The sequence below is a fragment of the Pelmatolapia mariae genome, linkage group LG16_19 (assembly GCF_036321145.2).
Source record: "Pelmatolapia mariae isolate MD_Pm_ZW linkage group LG16_19, Pm_UMD_F_2, whole genome shotgun sequence".
In the NCBI taxonomy this organism is placed as follows: Eukaryota; Metazoa; Chordata; class Actinopteri; order Cichliformes; family Cichlidae; genus Pelmatolapia; species Pelmatolapia mariae.
Window position 1 is genome coordinate 48423720 of NC_086241.1, and position 25399 is coordinate 48449118.

Genomic DNA, 25399 nt, shown 5'->3' on the forward strand with positions numbered 1-25399 from the left:
TAAAAGTTTACATGTACGTTATGCATGAGGCAAATGATCACTTTGATGTTTTTTTGGGGTTTTTTTACACATCCTTTTGTTTCTTGTCCTTTTCTTGTTCGTCCAGCAGATGGTGCTGCTGATTTAATCCTAAACTCCTCTCGTGAATTAACATTCATCACACACACATAATGTTTGCACTGGAATAAAACCTTCAAACCAAATTCGTCTCCCACTGAGGTGTGATTTTTAACTGGATCATATGTAAACACCGCAAGACGCCATAAAGATGCGCTCCACTGATGTAAGCACGACCAAAATAGAGCTGGAGCAGGCATAATAATGAAGCTTTAAATACAGTGGGGAGGATGTGGAATTATTTGAAACACCCTTTCAAATAATTCACAGTGCAATCTTCTGATTATGCATCCTCTTGCCCGATGAATCCCTTTTTTTTTTTTTTTTTTTTTTTTTTTTTATCTCAGAGCCTCCCACTCTAATTTTCCAGACCTACAATTTTTAAAGTAAAAACATTCTGGAACCATGCAGCTACATGAATGCTTTATCACTACAGTGGCACCTTAAGACAAACCCAAAGTCATCCATGTAGGTTAAACAGTGACATTGTTAGCTGTGTTATGAACTGCCATGCAGCTTTAGCTTTTTATGCAAAGTCTGCACTGTTTGAAAGGCCTGCTTTGCAGGTTCGCGCAGGGCTTTGTGCACATATGCTGACATCTACGTCAGCACAACAGGCCACACGGTGACCTCATGGCAGGTGGGTACATTTAGAAACACTAGAGTGATACTTTTTACGGGTTTTACTTCCGCTCATAGTGGCTGTGGTTATTGTAGCCATACTTAGTCTCTTTGCATATTATATTTACATATTCATGCGCCATGGCATTTGATTTCCCTCAGTATGACTGCAAGTAAAAGCTTCACGCCTGTTGGGGAGAAGCAAATATTAGAGGAGCAGCGCAAGGGGCCTCTCCTTAAACCCCCTACACTGCTCCCATCTACTCACAGCTTGCAGAAAAATATCACCAAAGATCAGTTATTTTCAACAGGTGACTCACTCTCACTCCATCCATCCATTCGCTTGCGCTTATCCTTTTCAGGGTCGCGGGGGGCGCAGCTGTCATAGGGCGAGAGGCGGGGTACGCCCTGGACAGGTCGCCAGGCTGTCGCAGGGCTAACACAGAGAGACAGAGCACTCTCACTCAAATCGTCAAATTGTTATGTATATTTTGGTCCAAGTAAACCCTATTTGACCCTATCAACGTGAAAAATCTGTCTCCAGCAGGCATTCCTGACTCTAAAAGTTCGTTTAAAGACAGCTTTAGTAAAAGCTCTGAACACACTAATAAAAATATGGACTCCTATAACTTTCCAATTCAATTAAATGCTTTTAAAATTGCACACTGACCCTGCAACAGTGGGCTGTAGGTCGCAATACACAGTTTTCAACGTGGATACGTCATAAACTCAAAAGGGCTTTTTGTTTAACCAATCAGATTTGACTGATGATTTGAAACAATTGAAACTGAAGTCGATTTAGATAATGGTTCAAAGGTCAAACCTAATGGCCTTAATTGTCTGTTTTACATTAAACTCCGCAGCAGTAAACATGCACGAGCGGTGTGACTGGAGCTAGCTTAAAGACATTTGGGCTAAAACATCACAAGTTTCATCTGCTATTGAATAAACTGCGTACTTTTTAACCTGGGGTCACTTGAATCAGAGTGAGACTTCTTCGTTTCCCCTCTGACCATCCACTCACTACAGGTGAGCACTGTTGCCACGGCAACGTTTGCTTTTCCCCCCGCTAAGCCTTCTCGCGAGACTCCAGGGCAGAAAAGAGAGGGAGAGGGAGAGAGAGGGAGAGGGGAGGCTGCCTGAATGATCTCATCCCTCCAGCAGCTGCATACCGCAGCGAGGCAAAGCCGTAACTTTCTATCAAACTTCCAAGTTGCCGTTCAGAGGAAGACGTCGGGCCGTCCTCGGTCTGAACCGGAGCCAGCACGTTTTTTTTTGTTTGTTTCCCCCCCCCCGCGAGGGCAGCCAACAGAGCTGCTGCGTAGTTTGTGTCTCGGACTTGGAGCACCTTGTTACGAGTTGAAACAAAAGGAAGGACAGGAAAGAAAGAAAAGCAAAACTGCTTCGTGTTGTGTGACAACCACAATGAGAAAAGGTGAGTGGCGTTACGAAGTCATGCGCGGGGGTGCCTGCACCCAACATCTGTGTGAGGAAGACAAAGCACATCCTCGTGCTGTGTGAAGGTGCAGGGGGAAAGCCAGTGCGCAGTGTTAGTGTTATTATTATTATTATTGTTATTGTTATTAGAACTAATGGGACTGGCGTGGTTAGGCGAAGTGAGGCTATCAGGGTGGCTGTCAAATCATATCCGCTGCGTCGCCGTGTATGTCAAGGGCATTGTTCCCTGCGATTCACAGGTGGCATCGTTCACGCCACACCGTTGCATACTGGAGGATATACGTCTGTCACCACCCGGAAAAAAAAATAAATTCCGAGGTGGCGTATCCCGCGTTGTTGCCACACGTGAAGGCTTGTCAGGCACCAGGTGATTGCCACATCTGTCTTGAGAGATTTGTTTACAGCCTGCCCTGGCTCAGCATCTGCTTGAATAGATTAGGCCACCAGGGCTCCCTGCAAGTCATGCCCCCCTCTCTCCACACTGAGTATCCAGTGCCATTCTTGATGAGATTATCAGTTTATTTCTGCCTGATGTGGATGTGTGGAGTGCACCCCAGCCTCTGTGTCCAACTGTAACCACATAGACTGTTTTGGAATACAGAGAGCATGCACACCAGTGCAGTGGTGGCAGCAGCGCGTGTGAATAGGAAAGATCTGGTAATGCAGGGCTGGGAGTTTTGTTTTGACAGAAACAAACAGACCTTAACCTTTCAGAGTTTACTTTTACAGGGCAGCGTTGTGTCCAGAGGAGGCCATATTTTACAAAATATCAACTGCAGTGAAACAGTTACAAGTAAGCAGGTAGGGAATTAAATACAATAGAGGGGTGGCTGCTCATAACTGAATCATGGTGTGTGAGTGTGTGTGTTACAGAAGCAGTGTTTATTGCAGTTGGATAACTTGAGTCAGGTGAAAAAAGGGGAAACTTTGTAGTTTGGTTTTGGGCAAGGAACTGGGATTTTTAGCATTCTTGATAAGCTTAGCTGACCCACTGTGGCTGGCATGACTGATCATACAGCTTCACTTCCACTTTTACTGCTTAGTTACTCTCAGTTTTGTCCCTTTTTTGCCTTCTGCAAATAGATTGGATTGCTTCTAGCTTTTTTCTAGTGTTATTTTTATTATAGATGATGAAAATTATCTTGTTGGATGGGGAAAAAATACTTGCTCTGTTTTATTTCTTTCACTGCGTGGGCCTGTAACGGTTCATTTGGGGATGAGAGGCTAGTTCAGTTGATAAGATCTGCCCAAAGATTTGGGTGAGACTTCTTTCAGAATAGATGCACAAAGATAACTCTGCTTGTTTAGCAGAGTCTCTGCCTCTCACGTTCCTTATCAGCATACGTAGTCCTCCCCTTGTTTTATTACTGGAGGACAGTGTTGCTATTTTCACTTCGCGTTGCATCTCTCGCACAACAATTGTTGGTGTTCTTCATTCGTAGTAGGGTCTTTTCTATAACGTGCCCGCACGTTCACACAAGGATGCTTCCTGTTGCTAAGTTGAGCTTATGTTTCCATTGTCTCCTGTGCATTGGCTCGGAGGGAATAGTTTGAGCAAAGATAAAAGGGAACAACAAGAGGAGCATTGTGCTGATTTATAATTTGCTACTCTGGAATGTATGCGCTGCAGATATGCTAAGTGGTCTTCATAACATGCCTAAATTCACTGTTTATATTATACAAAGAAAGATGAGGTTAGTATTATTATTATTTTTTCATTAATGCTTAGGTTCAAAGTGCATCAGCGCTCTTAAAGTAGATACTGACTGAACTCTTTTCATTGTGGTGTGGTGACTCTTACCGTCACAAAGTTGGATCATTTCTGAGACTGTGACGCCTGCGCACACCTCTCACTGGACAGCAAAATAAACAGACCTTGAGATGCATCCCTGGATAAAAAGTGGTGTACCAATGTGGTCAATGTCAGTTACAAGGCTGATTTTTTTTTTAATTTTCTTTTTCCCCTCCTACATGAGTCACTTTTTCCTGGATTTTGACAGAACCTTTGGTAACAGATTTGACAAAAAAAAGAAAGGGGAAGCTTCCTCAGTTTTTATGAGTGAAGTGTCTGACTGGTATTAGTCAGCTCATAGTCAGAAGTCAAATGACCTGATGGTAACATGGCCTCTGGTGATTCTTCAGAGTGAGTGTCTTTTTTTTTTTGCTGGTGACTGAGAGGTTGATGAGTTTGACTTTAATGAGGTGTGACTGTGGGTCTGAATTTCCTGCTTGCTAAACTGTTGGAATGCTATGTCTTTGTCTGGATGGGACGGTCCACTTTATACCACCCGGCGGAGGAAAGCAGAGGGCTCGGAAGCCACAATAGTGATGATGTAATCCCCTTTCAGAGCTCTCTCACAGAGTAAATGGGTCCAGACAAAGGGGAAATCACTCCCTTCTCCATCCCACCTGACGCAAAGTTTCTGACCTCGCAAAAATGTGCAGCGGTTTGGATGCACTGTAATTATCGGTGTGGGAGATCGCCGACCCTGGGAGGCTGAGCGGTGGGACAGGTGGAAGGTGTTGCAAGCTGGCTGGGCTCTGACCCTGACTGAAGGGTTTGGTCTCCGTTTGGTGGTCTGTTACAATATACACTGCATTCATAAACTAAAGAGACCTCTCTGGTTTCTGTCATCCTGCTTCCAACTCTCAAACCCAAACCAAAACCCACAGTCATGCCGAGATCAGACGCTGTGTAATTCCCCTTTTCTGCTCCCATCGAACCTCACACACAGGCTGAAAATAGTCTGACATGGGACAGAGATGAGAAAGTTAAAAAAGAAGAAGGATTGGTAAACAGCCACTTAAAAAAAATGAAATGTTCCATAATGAAAACTAGGGATTCTGATGATGATGTGTTGCTGCAGGCTATCTCCGCTGCCACACAGCAGCGACGTGCTTGGTATTGTCTCGACATGTCTGCCAGTTGCTACACTGTCTCTGTTTGGCCTGCACACTCTCTCTGGAATGGATTACAGAACTCCGACTCAGAGAAGAATCCAAACATCAAGCAGAGCTGCAGGCCCGAGCCTCATACAGAGACTATGTGGGCAGCTTTGGAAAATAATTCCACGTACAAAAACCGCAGAGGTTCTGCCGTTGTCCCCCCTCCTGTGGACCGAAATCTGAGAAGCAGGCAGGAATGCGCGAGAGCTCTGCCACGACTGATCTCAGAACAGATCTCAATACGTAGACAGGTCTGATCAGCTTATCCTCATTCTTGTTCGTGTTTACGATTGTATTATTATGTTCAGGAGCCTTTTACCATGTGACGTGTAGTAAAACTGGAATGCTGGCACAACAAAACGCTGCGTAAGGTTTGTCCCAGAACTCTATTTAACAACACCAGTTGAGGAACGCATGCTGTAGTCCGTGTTGTGCTTTGTTTCCTGTACCGAAATTCCCCCAGATCCTCTCTTCTCATATGGTTCCAAAATTCCACATCCTTTTCTTTTGGAACCAGGGAATCTCTTTTCACTCTGTGAGTTCCCTTTTTGCTCTTGTTTGAGAGGGAAGAATGAGACCACTGTGGACCAAAGGCTCAGTCTGTAAGGTTCAGATGACTTTTTAGATAAATAGCCTCAGGTGGACTGACTGAAGTGTGCAGGAGAATGTCCTACTCACTTGTTTTGTAATAGTTTTTTTTAGTACCCCACTCAATATTATAATGAGCACATAATGTAAGTTTCTCTCTGTCTCTCTCTCTATAAATATAAATATATGTTGTAAATAGTCTAACCAGGGTGCAACAGTATGCTCTCTGATAAAATAGGCTTTAGTCTTTTTCCATGTTGCTCCAGGTGCAAAGGGCAGATAGAGCCAGTTAATAACAAACATGGCTGCTTTCCCAGCCTTTCCTCTCTCACTGCCTGTTTCCTGTGTATTTCATTGATGTATTCCTGGATACCCGGCCAGGCTAGCTTTGCAACTCAAAGAACTCGGCTGAAACTGAAAGCTGGGCATGTGCTATGTTTGATAGACATTCTTGAAGTTGAATATGTCACCTTATGCTGGCCACTTCTTTCAGCCCTCAGTGGCTCTGGTGCTTAGTTCAGCAGTTGTCTTTATCGGCACTGGGAGGAGGTAAGGTGAAGTCGTTGCTTTGCTTGTGTTTACACGGTACATACACTCGAGTAGAATACTGATAAGGAGGAAGTCAGAAGTGGCTTATTTGCTACTGACAAAGCGAACATACAACTAGACAAATTTTTAGTTTGGTGTCCTAAATGTCCAACTTCTGCCTCACTTTCAAAAGATCCTAGAAGGCTAAATGTGTTCAAATGCCCAGCAGGAGCTAGAAAAACATAGTGAAAGGTGCAAATGAGGGGCTCGCACAAAGCTTCAGTCTTCATCAGTACACCAAATTCAAAACAGAACAATTACTGGGACAAGTGCCTGACACTGTGTGATTAGCAAAGCAGATGTTAATTTACTTGTGTTTTTTTTTTGGGGGGGGGGGCTTGTACATTTCGGCATGAGGGGGGAACAAAAGCATTAGAAACCCTCCTCCCTGAGCTGCTGTTTGTAGTTAAATGCGGTTTGCATAAGACTGGCTCAATAATAGGTTAAAACTCCAGTTGCAGGGCTGGCTGGAGTGTGCCATTAATGTGGTGCAGTACAAGCCAGCAGCAGGAGCAGCATGCTGTGCAGGTTTGCACTGTGATTTTTTTTTTTCTTTTGGCAGAGTGTGATTTAGCAGGGCACCACTGTTATGCAACACTAGCTGACTTATCGTAGTCCAAATGACTGTATGAATTGATTAACTTTGTGGCCTGACTGTAATTGGACTGGAAGCGCACTGGGCCGTGCACTGGACATGTGCCCAAATCAATGACTGGAAACGGTTTACATGTATAACTTTGCCACGCTGCTGCTGCTGCTGTTGTTGAAATTTGAGTCCTCATCGAGCCTCACAGCTGCTCAACTGTGCATCAAGAAGCTACCTGCCATTTCTGACCTCCTGATTACTGAAGCATACCTGCCTTCAGTTCGGAAATTAGACTGCCCTGCAAGCTGTGAAGGGGTTGAGGGGACAGCACAGTCAGCAAGGCTTCTTGAGAGACATCCCAGAGAATCCCCTGAGCTTTCCCGTGAGAGTAACAACAAGAAGGTCTTCCTTTGTTGCCGTCTCTGTGTTGTAGTGAAGCTTTACCCATGTCCTTTGTACTGACTGCATCACATTGGCGCTACCTTAGTAAAATGCTTATCTGGCAAGAACTAATCCTTATTTTTCAACTTAAAAGGGCTAATTATAAAACTGTGGACATCTTGTGCACTAGTGGTGGCCTCAGAGGAGATACCAGTGTAAGGGGCTATTAATCAAGCCTTCACCTTGACTTTGGCACTCCAGGATGACTGGCTGTATTTTCCTTTTTACCCACTGCTCTCTCAGCTAAAGGTCCCATTGTGTCCGTCATATGTTTGTCTGTGGTAAAATCCGTACTGCTGCAATACATCCCAGTCATCTATTTGTGTAATTTAATGAGTTTATGTGCATTTCCTTATTGTTGCAGAGGCATGCTTAGGGGCTAAACAGCTGTTGATCGATTGAAAGATCAGTTTGACTGAGGGAAATTAACTGAAGAGGATGCACAGAGCAACTTATGGTAGATTAGATTACATTCTCTGTGGGCTTTTTAAATAGGCCGTGGTCAGTTCTGCTGTTGCTGTGGAGGTCATGTTTCTCAAGTTGGCTCAGCAAGGTCCCAGCCTCTCCCAACCTGCTTAATCACACTGTAAGAACTGCACCGCTTCTTTTAACAGCACTTTGCTACAACATGCCCAGACAAACCATTTAAAATGAATCTACATAATTCTATAAATGCGAGTTCAGCCCCTCGGAGTATCTGCTGTGACTGTGTCACACTGCTTTCATTCCTTTTTTTCCTAACTGATTCAGTGCATCTGAATGTTGAGTTAGTGTCTGTTCCAGCAATAGATACAAGGTTGCTGTTGCATTATCCATGCTATGATTGTTTTCTGCCTTTTTGATGAAATAAATTTACTTTACTGTGGTAAGGGCGCTCTTATCAGGATTCTTTTTTCACATCTCTCTGTGATTCAGCTTGTTTGCTACCCGTGCAATCAGGCAGAGGATGTGAGAGGACAGGGCAGTGGATGACTTCCAAACATTGCAGGCATCTGTCATATCAACACCTCAGCTGTAAAAATGTGACAGGTTGCCGTTAGCTGACCTTGCTGCTAATCCACGGTTGTACGCAAAGATGTAAATGCTTTCTCCTGACCCTTCCCGCATTCCAAACCACTGGTCTTGCTCATGAATACAGTTTCACTTTTTTGCATTTTATGCAGCAGTAAATATAGAACATCAGACTTATACACTTTCTCTGGGACATTTGCATGGTGTCCTTGGACTCTGTGGATTTTCCCCGGGTGCTCTGGTTTTCTCCCACAGTCCAAAGGTTAATTAGTGATTCTAAATTGGCTTTAAGCGTGGATGTGGGTGGTTGTAAGTCTGTGTTAGTCTGGTGGCGGTCTGGCAAACTCTGTTTGGTTGACGCTGCCTCTCTCTCACTGTCAGCTGGGATGGGCTCCAGATCCCGTGGCCATAGCTGGATAAGTGGCTAAAAAAGTGAATGGATGGACTTACAAGGAAGTATAACAGGGTCCAAGCACATTGATGCAATTTGAACTGGAAGCTCACAGACACAAGACAATAGAGAAGCCAAGGATTATGCAGGTCCACTGGAGGTGCTTTGTAGGTTATGCTGCTCCTTTTACCTCATGTGACAGAGCAATGTGATCCAACTGATTGGCCAACATCCTGAGAGCCCTAAGCTCTAACTCGTAGGGCTAAAATTTTAACATCGATTGGTTTGTTTCCAATTGGAACAATGTGGCCATAAACTGGATTTCTAACAACAACTGTGTGTAACGCACGTGTTTTCTGTTTCCAAGTGTGTTGATTTTCAGGAATATTATTGATTACTCTATTGGTGTTTGGACAGCTAGGACATGAGTTTCCTGGCATGCAGTGTGTGTATGGCCACTGGGTGCCCTCAGCCTGGGGCGTCCAGTGATGTTCAATCAAAAAACCATGATCTACTTAAGATTTTGATTGACATCTCATGACCCCCGGTATTTATCCCAGTTCAAACTTTCATACAGCTCCACTGTTGTGCTGCAAATGACGATGAAGAGACGCTGCTCCAGTGGAACAGTCGAAATGAATCTGTGCACGTTACTGTGAGAAGCACTAAGGGCTTACTCTGATTTGCTTTGCTCACAAGTGCCTGTGATCCGAGAATGAAGTAATAGCAGGCTTGGAAGTGTTTGCCGGGCCCCCTGGCTGAGTCCCATCCCCCGTCTTTTAGCACGTGAAGGGGCTGAATTATAGACAGCAAGCCCACAGATTCTTCTCTCAACCCTCCTCCTTGCATCAACACTGTTAATTATACCGCAGCTTCGCCCTCCCATCCTTCTATTTTAATCCTCAATTGATGAAACTGCTTCATCCCAGCACATATACTTGAGCACATAGAGTGGAGTGTGCCAGACCCATGCTGAGCTGGGAGTATTTGTTTGGTAACAAATAGGTTGTCTGCTTTTCAGATATCAAGAGAGGGAATTTACCTTTTGTAGGGTGAATAAAGTAAACAGACTAGCCCTAGAAACACCTCCCAGTCGTCACAGCCGTGTTTAACAAGGCCCACTGCTGGGAAATGCTCTCTTTGCATTGTTGGCCCCGTTGCTCAGGTCAGTTTCTTTTTTCAGTTCAGTGTGGAAAGTTGAGGTTTTCTTTTATAATAGAAGTAAAACTGTGGTTATATTCAAATGCATTAGAACAACAACAGGAACTGCCTTTCATTTTCTTTTGGTCGTTGTCTGTAAAAGCAGAAGCTGAAAGATGAGTTGGTCGAGAATACTGAAGCTTTCTCTCTCAGGACGTTGCAGGGAAACTTTCCCATATAAATTGCAGATATTGTTCACCTGCAGGAAATGACAGAATAGTTGATGAGAGGTAGACTGTTTTAGAAATGGTTCTAAATAGATTTCCTGTGTGGTTCAGGGCAGACAAATTACATTTCTCAAGCTGTTTTTTTTTTCTTCCTTTTTTAAAGGGTCTTACATTAAAGTTGGTATGACTTTCAGCAGGCTGACTTTTCTGATGTTCAGACTGTGTCCAAAGTACTCATTATATACAGATAGATGCTAGCTCTATATAGACATCTATGTCTGCCTTATATAGATATAGCTATAAATAAAAGTTTGGGTTCAATAATATGAAAATATGTATTTATATCGCGCCTCATCACAGCAACAGTTGCCTCAAGGTGCTTTTTATCCTAAGGTAAAGACCCTACAGTGATATACAGTAAAGAAGACAGAGAAAACCCCCAACAATCATATGAGCACGCTCTTTGGAGGCAGTGGGAAGGAAAAACTCCTTTTTAACAGGAAGAAATCTCCAGCAGAACCAGGTTCAGGGATAGGTGGCCATCTGTCGCAACCGGTTGGGGGTAAGTGGATGAAGACAGGACAAAAGACATGCTGTGGAAGAGAACCAGAGATTAATAATAACAAGTAAGTAAATGCAGAGAGGTGTATAAACACATGGTGAGTGAAAACGGTGACTGAAGAAGAAACACTCAATGCATCGTGGGAATCCCCCAGCAGCCTGGACGTATTGCAGCAGAACTAAGGGAGGATTCAGGGTCACCTGATCCAGCCATAACTATATGCTTTATCAAAAAGGGAAGTTTTAAGCCTAATCTTAAAAGTAGAGTGGTTCCACAGAAGAGGGGCCTGGAAGCTGAAGGCTCTGCCTCCCATTCTACTTTTAAATATTCTGGGAACCACAAGTAAGCCTGCAGTCTGAGAGTGAAGACCTCTAATGGGGTAATACGGTACTATAAGATAAGATGGGGCCTGATTATTCAAGACCTTGTATGTGAGGAGCAGGATTTAAAATTCAATTCTGCATTTACCAGGAAGCCAATGTAGAGAAGCCAATATAGGAGAAATATGCTCTCTCTGTCTAGTCCCTGTCAGTACTCTTGCTGCAGCATGTTTTGATCAACTGAAGGCTTTACAGGGAATTTTTAGGACATCCAGATAATAATGAATTACAGTAGTCCAGCCTAGAAGTAATAAATACATGAACTAGTTTTTCAGCGTCATTCTGAGACAGCATGTTTCTAATTTTGGAGATATTGCACAAATGGAAAAAAGCAGTCCTACATATTTGTTCAAAATGTGTATTGAATGACATACTTGGTCAAAAATGACTCCAAGATTCCTAAAAGTGTTATTCAGAGTAAGCATCTGGCTCGAAACCACATTTCTAGGATTTTTAGAGTACAGTAACCTCAGTTTTATCTCCAGGCTCTGGGGAGGCCTGTCGATGACTGAGGGTGGTCTGTTGTATGTTTTTCTATCCAGGGATGACAGTGTGTTTGGAATCATTGTCATGCTGAAAAAGGAAGCCATTGCCAATCCATCCTATTGCATGGTGGATCAACTTCTGATTATACTTTTTTGTGTTCATAACTCTATCAATTTTGGAAAAATCACCAACAGCACTGGTTGAAATACAGCCCCAAACCATGACAGAACCTCTGTCAAGAGAGGTTTAACCGCTCTTGATCTCTTTACTTCTTGACACCAGCTTGAACTAAACATTTCATGGATTTATCACTTCATAAGACCTGTTATCATTGATTTTCAGTCCAGTTCTTTTGTAATTTGGTATACCTCAGTCTTTTTTCTCCCTTTCCACTTATTAAGAATGGCCTATTGACCTGCATGGGCCAACCCTCATGGAGACTCAAAATGGCAAAACTGCTATGGGCCCCATGTGGGCAACCCTACATGTACCTCGTATGGGTTTTCTATGGGCAAAGTCACTGTGGGATGCTCACAGATTTCCCTCTAAGGTGCCCCAAAAAGCAAAATTCCTATGGGACATGGCAACCAACCTATATGGGTACCATATGGGTTTTCTGTGGGCTTACCCATAGAAAAGCCATATAAGGGCCCCAAAGGGCAAAACTGCTGTGGACGCGCTTACTGTGGGCTAACTTGGGTTTGGTGGCTACTCAGGAAAAACAGCTCAAATGATAGTGCCAGTTTGACTGTGCTTAATGAGTACCACCAGGTGAGAGTCAGATGACAGTGCTCTTTGGTCTTTATCATCAGCTACTGGCAACATGCCACCAGTTGTACCAAGGTTTCCTGCAGTTATCTTTATGGCACTATATCAACATAGTGCCGGTGCCACACACAGAGAATCTCTTTGTTTTAGAGCCAAGGTTTTTCCAAAGCGTTCATGTTTCCGATGGAGAAACCGAGAAAGTGAATGCACGTAAAATGTGCCCAGAAATGGAGACTCCAAAGATGCCTCTTGGTACTGAGGTAGAAAAATTGTTAACCCTTGATGCTGTGTTGAAAAAGAAGAAGAAATTGTTCACAGAAACGGATGTACAAAGTTGTTCACTACTTTGCTGAATTAATTATTTGGCCATGATTTTCGGTGCTTATCCAAGACTGCGGTGCTGGCCAGTCTTAAACGCTTGTACTTGGATAAAATGATTTTATTAATTCAGCATGCACCACCTTAAAAGTCCACAAGCACCACAGATCTGTAGTGAGAGAACTGGTTATTCACCAGGAAATGAACAGCAGGCTAGTCAGAGCATCCGTGCAAATTACATGCTCATTGCAACATCCCCACATCGCTAGGCAACAAGAATAAAATCCCTCACCAGCTTCCACCTGGGAACAGTGTCTGCAGTGTACAGTTTGAGAAGAAATGGCAATAAAGAGTTCCAGTGACAACAGAAGCATTTAAAAAAGATTATATTTGGCCAGCATCTTTATTTGCACAGACATTTTATTGTTTATTTTTGTTAAGAGGTATCTTTGGAACATTGAATTGTGCATAGGGTGATCTTTTTATTCTGGGCAGTCTTGAGTAGTTTCTGCACGGAGATCATAAAGAGACCATAATTTGCATGTCAAACATGAAATTTCAAAGAAAAGATATTTTTGGTTTGAGACAGGTTTTCCAGAAATAACATCTCAGTGGGCCGGTGCGAGACACAAAAGTGCTGTTTATGATTAAACAACAAGTGGTTTAACTTCAGAAATGGGTATCCATCAATCATCAGTTCCCAGGGATTGTTCTCATAAGCACAATCTCTGTTGTTGTGTAGATGTTGTTTCTGTAGACTTTGCTGTCTTATTTTCTAGGTTTTGCTGTGCATGAATGTGTGTGTGTGTGTGTGCTCGGGTCTTTGTCTCTGCATGTACCTGTCTATGTGCATCAGTAGCTCCCTGTCTCTAATGGAGTCCTAGGGTTGTAGGCAGGCAGGGAGGAAGGGCAAGGAGAGGGAAAGTACAGCCTTGAGCAGACTTCCACTTTTAAAACCCAGCTCCGAACTGCTGCAGTTCAGCAGCTAGGCGGCCACCTCATTAGAATTTTTTACATTCCTCTTCAGGCAGCAGCACACTGCTTCTTCTCCACTGCTCTTTCTAAGCCACAATCTTTAAAAGATGATGGGATTATATCTAAACTGTCTCAGTCAAATATGAGGCTCTAAACCAATGTCTTTATAAATTAAATGACTGTACATAATGTTATAGCATAATTCAAATCAACTATAAACCTATTTAAGACAATTTTCTTTGACAGATTATCATCAGGTGTTAAACAGAAGAGGTAGTAATTCTTCTTTAGTCTAGATAAGTAGACCACCTAAGCACTTAGCTGTGCAATTAGCTTTGGGTTTTTTTGTTTTTTTAAAAAGTGTCACTGTAGGAGTTGGACAAAGGATTTCGTTGTCAGAACTTGGGGCCCACCCAGATAATTGGATATAGGAATGGGTTTACTGTTGCTAACTATAAACTATGTCAAGTGTTTCAAGTGTCTGTTTATTCTCCTGTGTCTCCCACGTGAAACCCTGCTGAAGTGCTTTCTGTATAAGAGGAGAGGAAGGATCGAGGACGCCCTGCTGGAGATAATGGCAATGAATGTGTTCTGGCTCTCCTCCAGAACTGTCGTCTCGTGTACGGCCGTGAGTGAAATTCACTTTGCCAGTGGTTAGCACTGCCCATTACTCACTGAACTGTGCTGCAGTGATAGCGAGGGGGGCCCAGCGTTAAGGCAGAGGAGCGTTAGCACAACGGCACACTACAGGACAATGGATGTGATGAATGTCGATACACTGCCACTGGGTTTTCAAGTCCTCCAACTACACGTGGCGTTCATCGGCCCAGTTCTCACTGTGGCACTCCACTTCACCCAGAGCGGGTACAACCTAGATCAAAGCTTTCAGTGTAAGGTAACTGCAAGAATAGAAGACAAGCTTTTTTTAAAAAAAAGGTGTTTTATAACACTTGGGCAGACAGCATTGCCTAAGCATGCCCGACTTGTTCCCCTCCATGCACACAGATGTTCATCACTTCCTCCACTGAAATTGGTGGAATTCCAGGATCTTGGCTCGCAGTTGGATGATGCTAGTGTTGTTTGTCTGCCAGCATGCCTGCCTTGTTTTCCCCTGAAGGTGTCAGGTTCTCAGGTTTGCTCAATCAGATGGACGGGCAGGTTCGTGCCTGGTTCTCAGCCAGATCTGTGAACAGGAGGAGGCAGCAGGGAGAGGTGGGGAAGGGCAGAGAGAAAGACAGGGAGAGTCAAACAGAGAGAAGGAACTATTGAAGTTGCTCTGCTACGTCCTGTGCATCTGGAAGTTCAGCGGCTACACCTCAGTGAATGTACAGAAACCTCAGTTCACCCCTCACTCACTTACACTCCCTACATGAAAAGAAATGCTGTGTAGGAGTCTGGCTTGACTATTATTGCATCAACCTCTTTCTGACTGGTGCATGACATTGTGGCCAGTTGTAGATGAGTTTTTGCTTCCCTATGTATTCTGTCTTTTTTTTTTTTTGGCTCCTTTTATAGTGTATTCATCTTTCCCAGACATGATAGCTTTCCCTTTTTCTCCCTAACCCTCAGTTATCTGCTAGTTAATATGTGTTGCAGCTGTGAGTGAGTGGATTACAGAACAGCTAATCGGTCCTGTTATGAATCAGTTTTTTATGAAACAGTTTTTTTTCCTTTTTTTGACATTATTCTTTTGCCTTTTACCTTTAAAAAAAAAAAACTCTGTTTCCCTTCTTTTCAAATTCTGGTTTGATATTTGCTCCATCTCTATCTCTCCAGTTCCGCTTTGTATTTAATTCATCTGGTTTTTCCTGGCAGCCGCATACACACAGCTATAGTGAGGTTCCCGTGCCAGGCAATTTTCAAAGACTTCACTGTGCTGGAATGAGGCCCCAGTTTTTGACCAAGCCGGGACAGAGGGACCTTTGTGTCTGTTGCCCAACAGCCCTGTCAACCCTTAGAGCGGGGAAAGATTAGTACACAGAGAGAGCCGATGGACTAAATGGTAGGGTGCCTGTTTGAAAGCCAATGGTGTCAGGCAAACAGCCCCTTAGCCTCATTCAAGCACGTAGTAATTACAAGCTTGTAGGGCAATCCTTCGGCTCTTTTGTCTCGGCTTTGGATACACTTGCCTGTTGTACTGGGAAACTTCATTCCCTCTCTGTTGGGAGACCCGAGGGGGAAGACTCTTTCAACTGCAGCATGTTGTCCTTTCTCTCATCAACATCAGCAAATGGGACTCCCCTTCAGGAGACACAGTCTTTTTTTAATATAAGTCTAGTAAGCCAAGCTGTGCCTTAATGATGATGACTCAGGACATTCTCATACCCTCAGCTCATGCTTGTGATTCACTGCACGATTCACCGTTCCTGCTGACTGACTGCTGTCTGTCTTCCACCTTTGATTTCATGGGTGTCTGGAAGGCCCCACTGAATGAGCTGAATTAAACACACACTGAGGCTTCCAAGAAACTCATTACTGTGTCTCATCCCCAGAAGCACACAATCAACAAATTGTAGATCATGAGAGGTATGTCATAAAATCATCACCTCTTTATTGCTCTTTTTCTCATCTCTAGGTAGGGTCACATGGTCTACACTCAGAGGTTAGAGCCCCAATTACAGGAAGTTAACCAAATTTGGTCAGCATGCAGAAGCTGTCTAGACACGTCCCACTGAGATGTGGAAAAATCTTCTTTCTTTTTTTTTTAAATAGAAAAAGACTGATAGGATGGGTTAGAACAAGACGGCATTATCCTGTGAATCGTTAGGTTTTATCTTTGTTTCTTATAAAGTTTTCCCCGCTCTCAGCCAACACAAGACTCTAAGTCTCAGTGCTATAGTTATTCTTTTAATCTGACAGGACCATGAAGTCAGCCGTCTGTCTGCGTAACTGTCAGCGAGGAGATTAGAGGCCTGTTTTCTGGGACATGTGTGTGCGCACGTGTGTCGTGTGTTAGTTCAATTCATCTCTCTGTCCCTGTGGACGCTCGGCGGCATAAGGGAATGAGGCCCAACGCTCTGGGACTAGACGCATGGTTTAACTTGCATTCCCTGACTATTTTCACTCCTATAAACGTGAGAGAAAGAGAGATTTAGTAGGACATGAATTAGTTTTTTTTTTAAATAAATAATGAGTGTTTATTAATTTGCTCCAGGCACATAATCTACTGCCATGCCCCAAACAATTGATGTCCATTCAGCTAAGCAGGAAACCCTCCTTGTGTGACAGACTGAAGATCATATTGGATATACTGCCTTTCATCCTACTTGATTTTTCTCTCGCTGAAGATTTCAAAAGATACATGAAGGTCGAATGATGTGATCCGAGGCCATTTTTGCTTGTAAGCTCTACCCATTAAAATGATATACTGGGTTTGATTTGAAAGTCCTCATGTTTGTTTCAGCTCACAGTTTGTTTGTGCAAAAACAGTGCAAAAGCCTGTAAGCACATTAGCCTCCGCATGCTACATTTTGCAAGCAGGATTTATGACTTTAATTGCTACTGCATGATTTAATGCTGCATGTTTTTGCACAATATTGGGCCTGCAGAATCCTACTCTGCTGCATAATATGCACAGGCTTAAAGATTTGTTGTCAGAAAGCACTCTTCTGTGTACTGAAGCTAGGCTGACTCCGGCTGATTTGCCTAAGGCTTTCTGAAAACTGAATCATCTGCAGAGCTTTGAGATTTTGTGCTTACACTCTTTGCATGACTTATAAATCGATGTTGATATATCAAACATATGAGGAAAGCATCTAGGGAATATTTGGCCCGTCTCTCACTTAACTGTGCCACTGTGGCAACGTTGCCGGTCACGTGATACCGTGCACCACTTTCACATACATTGTAGTTTGTTGCCTTTGATGAAAAGCTTCCATTTCCTTAATTCTGTATGGTTTAAACAAAGGTGAGGGCCTTCTTTCTGCTAAGGACTGCATGATTTTGAGCTGCTCCTGATGTTTTGATGCAGTGTGAAGGTGGCTGTGCTATAGGACCGTCACAGTGCTCTCGTTGCTGGTGGCTAATGTGATCACAGCCACAGCCAGTCAGGGCCAAGTGAAAGTAAAGCCTTAATCTCCCTCAGTGTCTCACTGCCAAATTGGCCTGATTTGTCAGGCAGAGGATCATCACCCACTTTTCAGATGACTTTCAAAGGGCCACTTTGCTTTTTGATGTGCAGCTTGGCATATTTGATCCTGACAAGTGCGACTAAGCAATACAAATCACTAATGTTTGGCTATTTAAAGGGGCATTCGAGGAGATGTCAGAGAAGGGGTGAGAAGTCTGCCAGCTGAAGATATTTAGATTGTTCTCTCACTCATGTTCCATCTACATTAATTATCTTATTAAGGAAATGGCTTAGACTTTCAAGGAAAAAAAAAACATGCACTCACTGTTAACCTCTTTTTATAATTTGGCAGACTTTCTGTGTTTCCCCACAATGGTTATGCTGAAATTGGTTTGAAAAGTAGGCTCCCTTATCTGAAATTGAACGTGCCGTTGAATTTTCACTGGTTTTTAAAAAGAGAAAAGAATTCACATTCTGTTCTCCAGGCAGGTTCGTGCATCCCACATATATACTGCTTTTTATAGAAAATAAGCATTTGCATATTTCTGAAGATGTCCTTGTGTGTTTTGTTTTTGGTTTTTGGGGAAAGGTTGGAAGAAAGGATGCCCTCTATGCGTGAGGGTAGATGTTTTCAAAACCACACTAATATAAAATCTACTGCAGAGGTGGTGTTAATTAATAAATATAAAGAATGCTCTAAATAATATCTGCTACACTGCTTGTTTTCCTTTATTTCCAGTCTTATTTATGACAGGAAAAAGCCTTGTGACTCATCATGCGTATTCATTTATAGCTTTTTAGAATATTACTCTATGCACTTACTGATTTTTCTTTTGTTTCCAGGGACGGGTGTTTGGAGTGTGGAAAATGCCATGTGGCACTTTCGACACATGTAAGGAGGCATAAAGCCATCTTGAGCACTGATGAGGTGAATTTGCCTCTTAATCCAGACAATCAAATGGCTCATGAGGTCAGAGAGCAGTGTCCCATCCTAGAGGCAGCCATGCCCACCTGCTGAGTGCCTTTTGCCTTTGGCACTTATGTAATGACCAGCCTGAAGCGCCCATCCATGGAGCGTACCGTTGGGGGTTCGGTCCCCGCCAGTGATGAATTTTACACCCGCCACCTGCGTATGGCCAATGGGGTTCCTGTTTCAAGCCGCACTGACAGCATCCACGCCACTGTGAGCACAGGAGTGCCTAAAATGGGTGTACGGGCTCGTGTGGCCGACTGGCCCCCAAGGAAAGATGTTACAATGCCTCTGTGGCATTCATCTACGGAGCCTGAGAACTCTGGTGTGCCCTCAGCTGGAAAAAGTCACATAAAGTTAGGCTCTATAATGAGCCCTCAGGACTCAACAATGCTGCGTAACATCCACAACACTTTAAAGAATCGAGCCCAGTCCCAGGCTAACAATTACAGCCCTGACACCCGTTACCTCGCTCCAGGAGACTACAGAGGTCCTGCACATAGAAACCCACGGCAGAGACGCATCCGCCAGCGCAGCAATAGTGACATGACTGTTGGTGAGATGGAAGGCAGTGGAGACAGTGGGGAGGAGTGGGGTCCATCATCGGGAGCCAAATTGTCCCCTCTTCATCGTGAATATGGCAGCACCTCCTCTATAGATCAACATGGAGTAGCTGGAGACAGCTTCTTTGAAATGCTTAAGGGCTATCAAGGTGACAAAGTTGATCAACGTAGCCCTGCTCCAGAGAAACTGGAGGACATGCTGAATATTGCATCCAAGCAAGGGATTATTGATCTTCAGGAGGATGTCACAGACGGTCATCTTCCTAAGGCGAAGGACAGAGATAAGCCCCCAAAGAGACGCACAAAGTCTGAAACAGGAGGCGAGTCTATATTCCGTAAACTTAGGAACGTGCGAGGTGAGTCCGACTCCCCCAGAGCGGGGTCTGATGTGGAGGACAGCCGAACGGATGACACGGGCCCTCCTCTCAAGCCCTGGGTGTGTCAGAAAGGGTTCGCTCACTACGATGTTCAGAGCATGCTTTTTGACCTCAATGAAATTATTCAGTTGCGGCAGACTGCAGGCAAGAGGAAAAACACCACCACGGGAGCGTCTGCCGCTGCCGTGGCCTCTGCTACCTCTACTCTGTCATCCACACACAGCCTGCCTTATAGCTCTCCTAGTGGAAGCCAGGAAGATCTCAATTCCAGGGACAGTCCTAGCCTGGATGCTGGAGATGAACAAAGCAACGAAATGTTGCTAAGCTGCCCTTGCTTCCGCAATGAGATCGGTGCCGATGGCATTGCGAGGCGCAAGCTGGGGGCTAACGGGCCAGGGTATCATGGGCTTGTGGGTGGCGGAGCTGGAAACAGTGGCTCAGGGACCCTGAGTGGGGAAAATAACTTGTACGAAACATCTGTGAGCACACACTTAACCAATGCTGGAGTAGCAGTTCTTGAGGGACCAAAGGAGGGCCCGAGCACGCTCAGCGAAAAGGGCAAACAATACATTGTGGAGCACGTGGACCTGGGAGCCTACTACTATCGGAAGTTCTTCTACCTGAGGGGTGAGATGCATTCACCTGCTTTCATTACAGCTGTCATAGCATATAGATGGATTTATTGTTTAAAGAAGTAGTGCTGTTAAATATACATGATCAGTTTTTAATTGTACTACTACTTCTACCTCAGATCATTGGAACTACTTTGGGCTAGATGAGGCATTGGGTCCAGTGGCAGTGAGCATGCGCAGAGAGAAGCTGGAGGAGGACAAGGAGCATGGCCAGCAGTATAACTATCGTGTCATCTTCAGGACCAGCGAGGTCAGATATAGTGTCTGTCCTGCATGCAACCTCAGCATAACGTCATGCTATTCCTGTCTACTGTGGAAAAATATGCCCACAGCATGTTTTTCTGTTTTTTTTCACCGGTTTGGGAAACAAATTACTTTGCTTGTCTGTGAAGCAAGCTTCTTTGGCTTTAGGGTGTTATACATGCACCACAGACCTTATATAACCATATAGAAGGTGTGTTTATTGCAACAACTCTATGCATCCCATATTAGGAAGACCAGCTCAAGGTAAAATAAGTCTCGGTCCTCGTTTTGGGTTTGTTTTTTTTTGGGTTATGCAACCAACCCCTGGGCTATTCAGCTGTCTCACAATATCAGCAATGTGTGAAGAAACTTCAGGAAGTGCGCTCATCCTCCAGCCTCCAAGGCCTGTCAGCAACCTAAAACCGCTGTGCGGAGAACTTTACGTCTTTGTTTCAGTAAAAATAGACTGTCATATTTAGTAGTTGTGTTAGCTCCCCTGTCTTCTGTGTTTGGCTTGGGATATTGGATTTTGAATTTTGCATTATGGGATTATATGGACATGCATTCCCAGACAGTGGATAAAGGCATCTGCCTGGGGCTGTTTGTTGTGGACTGAGGCAGGACAGGTGCATGTGATTAAACCCCCACACTTTAGCCTGAATTACCTAAGCACACCCCCACCATACCTTCTAGACATGGGGAACACAGGTCTATTGTAAAAACAAGCCCAGCACAGCCTCAAGCTTGCAGGAGAGAGAAAGTCTCCATCCGTTCCAGCTGCTTATGATAGCCAAGTGATTGAGTTCAGTCCCAGAGCCCGGCACAATGCACACTTTGTGTACACAGAACGCTTAGACAAGCCCTTCCACCTCCTCTTCTTCCTCGGTTGCACTTTGTGATTGTTCTGTGTTTTCACATAACTTCTTAATGGTTGAATAAGAGGCAGCTATGACTTTAAGAACCACAGCAGCCTGTATTTCCTTCCATGTGTCAGGGCAGGCATGTTTTGTTATCACTGTGTTTCATCTCCAAGAGTTCAAAGCGCATTAAAAATTCCTGAGGTGCATTCCTTTGGTTCTCGCGCTCCTCACCGTAATCTCCTCTTCTTCATGTCTGCGTTTCCAGCTGATAACTCTTCGAGGTTCTATACTAGAAGATGCAGTGCCTTCCACCTCTAAGCATGGCACCAGCCGAGGTCTGCCTATTAAAGATGTACTGGAGTATCTTCTGCCTGAGCTGGATCTCTCCTGCCTCAGACTGGCTCTCAACACACCCAAAGTCACTGAGCAGCTGATGAAACTGGATGAACAAGGGGTAGGCGGAAAATAAACAATTTTCCAAAGGATTGAAAGTTTAAAGTGCTGCAACATGTGTTTATAATAACTGAATAGGAATTCTTTTCTTCAGCCTGCTCACTCCTGAAGTAGATTAAAGAAATAAATTGACTGTCATGTTTGTGTCTTTGCTTGTTTCCAGCTGAGTTTTCAGGTAAAAGTGGGAGTGATGTACTGCCGAGCAGGGCAGAGCACAGAGGAGGAAATGTACAACAACGAGGTAGCCGGTCCCGCCCTGGAAGAGTTCCTCCAGCTGCTGGGGGAGAAGGTTCGCCTCAGGGGCTTCACCAAGTACAGAGCCCAGCTGGACACAAAAAGTAACAGTTTCCCCAGCATACTTACAGATGACACATACAGTAAATAGTACTAAGTTGTGATACATCTTTAAACCCGCTGATCACTGAAACTGATTGCATATAAGAGTGTAGATATCTTTCGTTTTGGTAGTGAAAGTAAGACATGATGTGAATGGTGACTTGAATTTCCCCTTCTTCATATTACACTTTATAGTTTTTGAACTTTGGCTCTTTATCTTGCCTTTATCTTCTCCATTTTTATCTCACTTTCTGTTCCTTGTGACCAACATGCCCGCTACAACAGTCTATTAGTGCTGGCACTAGAGAATAAAATGACACCTGATGTGTTGTGACTATATCAGGACTTTTATGTTGCCTGGCATGACTAAACAGATTTGTTAGGTGAATGAATGAGGCCCTAGATCATTTACCCTACATTTATTGTTGCTTTAAAATAGTACAAAACTTTTGGCTTTGAAAAAAATTGTGTTGGGATTTGCTAAAGAGGCGCTGTAAGATGTTTCTGACTGAAAGGCATGGGCAGAGTTATTTTAGCTGAGCTTATCACACACAAAATCCTCTTTCAGACCTCATAATTTGGGGAGGAGTGTATTTAAATGAATCATACATGTGATTTCCTGCAAATTGCGCCATTATTTAATGCTGAAACAAAAGCATGTCTTATTTTGTGCCTGATATGGCTGTGATAGTTGTTCCTAGGAGAGTTGATTTATTTGGAATTCCATTGGGAGATGTTATCAGAATTAACATGTAATTGCCATGGGTGGATTGCTCAAAGCTGTGGGGGTTATTTGCTAAAGCTTGGCCTCTGTCCTCTTCACTGAGTTCTCAGCCTAAACACACACTGCTGGTTTCCTATACTGTTATTTTAACGTAACAGAGCAGAAGTGAACTTAGAGCATATAGTAATCTTTCTATAGCTAAAGTTTTTTTTAACAGTGATCTGAGCTGTTTGTAGTATTTAAGTTTTTTTTTTTTTTTACACATTTGATACAGACAGCTTTAAATCCTCTGTTTCCAGGTCTTTAACCAGCAGCACATGTACACAGAGCTGTGTTTAAACGCCACAAATCTACCTTCTCTTTATTATCAGATCAATTAAATAACATGTTATATGTCAAAATGAAACTACCATTGTGACTCAGACAGATGTGAGAAGTGTGCTATAATAGTGACGTTCAGGTTTCACTCAATATAATTTTGTATTTTGCCACAATTCAGATTTTGTCTGTTGCCCACAGGTGGCTGTGCTGTACGTGACTTTAATAAAGATCTGCAGCCTCACACAGCAAATTTTTAAAAAATGAGATAGATGCGCACATTTTCAATAAATACGTTAGCATTCGATTAATCAGATTATGATAGTAAATAATTATTATTTACATTAATCTGACAGGTCAGCTGTAACACTGGAAATTAATTAAACTTCCATACATTTGCACATTGAACTCTCTGCTCCTATCAGTTTTTACATTTTTATTTATTTTTTTTGCGATTGTGGTCTCGGCCTATTTTTCCCTGCTTAGTAATTCTAGCCCTTTGTTGTGCAATGGCAGGGAAAAATGTAACGAGCTTCCCTTACAGGATGCATGAGTAAAACAATTAATTGTTCTCTTTATTAACATTAGCTTTGACAGGCTGACATTGATCCACAGCTGACTATTGTGTAGCTGTTTGTGCTACAGTGAAATTGCATCCTGTCTTGCACAAAAAAACCACTGAAAAGAAAAATGAATGGCAGTAGCGATACAATGAGTCTGAACACTGTATTCCTATTTTTCCTGCAGCGGATTCCACGGGCACTCACTCCCTGTACACTTCATACAAGGATTATGAGATCATGTTCCATGTGTCTACTCTGCTGCCTTACACGCCCAACAACAAACAGCAGGTAAAGATGGGGAGTACATATTTTGTGGTATGTCCTGAGTTGTGTTTTCGGAAATGAAAAGCTTCTTTTTATTTGCGCCACAAAGAAATCAGAGAGGAATGTTATGACTTATCATTCAGGAATCAGGTTTCATTTTAAAGAATGTGTTTTTTTGAATGCCAGTAAATGGAACGTACCAAATCCTTTGTATGACTTTTACATTCAGTTGTCACGCCTCTCTAAAAATTCCTTGTTTTTCAATGACTAGTTGCTGAGAAAGCGGCACATTGGGAACGACATAGTGACCATAGTGTTCCAGGAGCCCGGAGCTCATCCTTTCACTCCCAAGACTATTCGCTCCCACTTTCAACATGTCTTCATCATCGTACGAGTACACAACCCCTGCTCCGACAGCACATGCTACAGGTGGGTCTTTAAGCTTGACCAGCAGAGCTGAAACATGAGCAGCCTGTTAAGCACACATTTACAATATCAAGTGGTTTTGAAGCCGTAAACTAACCAAGTACTTTTTAGTGCCTAAACTTGACCCAAAATTGAAAATGAAAAGAATTCACAAAAAACAATAAAGGGAAAACAAGTTTAAAAACAACTGTGGTCTCTTGGCTGACAAGCTTGTGACTCTGCTTTTAATTGTACCCTTTCTGGTTCTTTAAAACAGGCCTATTATACCTCAGCAAGGCTTTATGTATTATATCTCAAGCTGTCTTGTTGTGAGGGAGATGATCATCAAAAGAGGAATAAAGCTAGCTGAACAAAGGACTGACTTTAGACTTTAGTTTTCCTTAACTGAATTAAGGAAACTAAAGTCTTGCTTGGAACCAAATTAAGTGTTTATACAGATCAAGGACAAAGGGGTATTCTTTCCTGATAAATCTGATACTGAATCAGAGCACATGCTCATATTTAGTTTTAATATGGATTTCAGCACAGTGTGTTGGTTCACATACTTTCTAACAAACAGATCCCCGGGAGCTGGCCTTACTGGAACCCCGTCCAGTACGACCTCATCTTCTACTTAAGCTTGTGTACTTTTAACTATTTTTTTGTATACTCAGAGTATATATATAGCCCCAAAAGAGTCAGAGTAATCATAGCTCATGGTATTTCTGGGGACTGGGCCAGGGTTACTGGCCCAGTCCCCGATGAATTTGTTAACTGGTGTGACCAGTTTTACTCCAGATTAACATGGCTTAGGCTAAAGAAGTGGGCCCCTTTCCCTTATCACTCCTCTGTCTAGTGGCAGCTGTGCTGTAATATAAATACATGAGTAATGTTATAGATGAGAAGCTATATTTTCTGTTAAATATCAAAAGTCACTGGATGTTATTTTTAAGCAAATTATGAAATGTTAATGTGACGGGACACTGGCGAAAATATTTTATCCTTCCTTTTCTCAGTCA

The 25399-nt window shown here is 43.2% G+C and overlaps 1 protein-coding gene across 2 annotated transcripts in view; it reads left to right on the forward strand.

Annotated features, from left to right (window-relative positions):
* The first annotated feature begins 1878 nt into the window (after positions 1-1878).
* Positions 1879-25399, forward strand: part of LOC134644331 (signal-induced proliferation-associated 1-like protein 1) — a 37941-nt gene continuing 14420 nt past the window's right edge. Inside the window, exons 1-7 of one of the 2 annotated variants that reach the window (XM_063497294.1) lie at positions 1879-2173; positions 18516-20209; positions 20334-20464; positions 21583-21771; positions 21934-22108; positions 23896-23999; positions 24247-24404. In XM_063497294.1, the coding sequence (XP_063353364.1) occupies positions 18718-20209; positions 20334-20464; positions 21583-21771; positions 21934-22108; positions 23896-23999; positions 24247-24404 (2249 nt within the window). In that variant the 5' untranslated portion in view covers positions 1879-2173; positions 18516-18717. Of the gene's footprint in view, positions 2174-16922; positions 16944-18515; positions 20210-20333; positions 20465-21582; positions 21772-21933; positions 22109-23895; positions 24000-24246; positions 24405-25399 lie in introns of those variants that run through there. The other variant, XM_063497295.1, reaches the window with a different exon arrangement.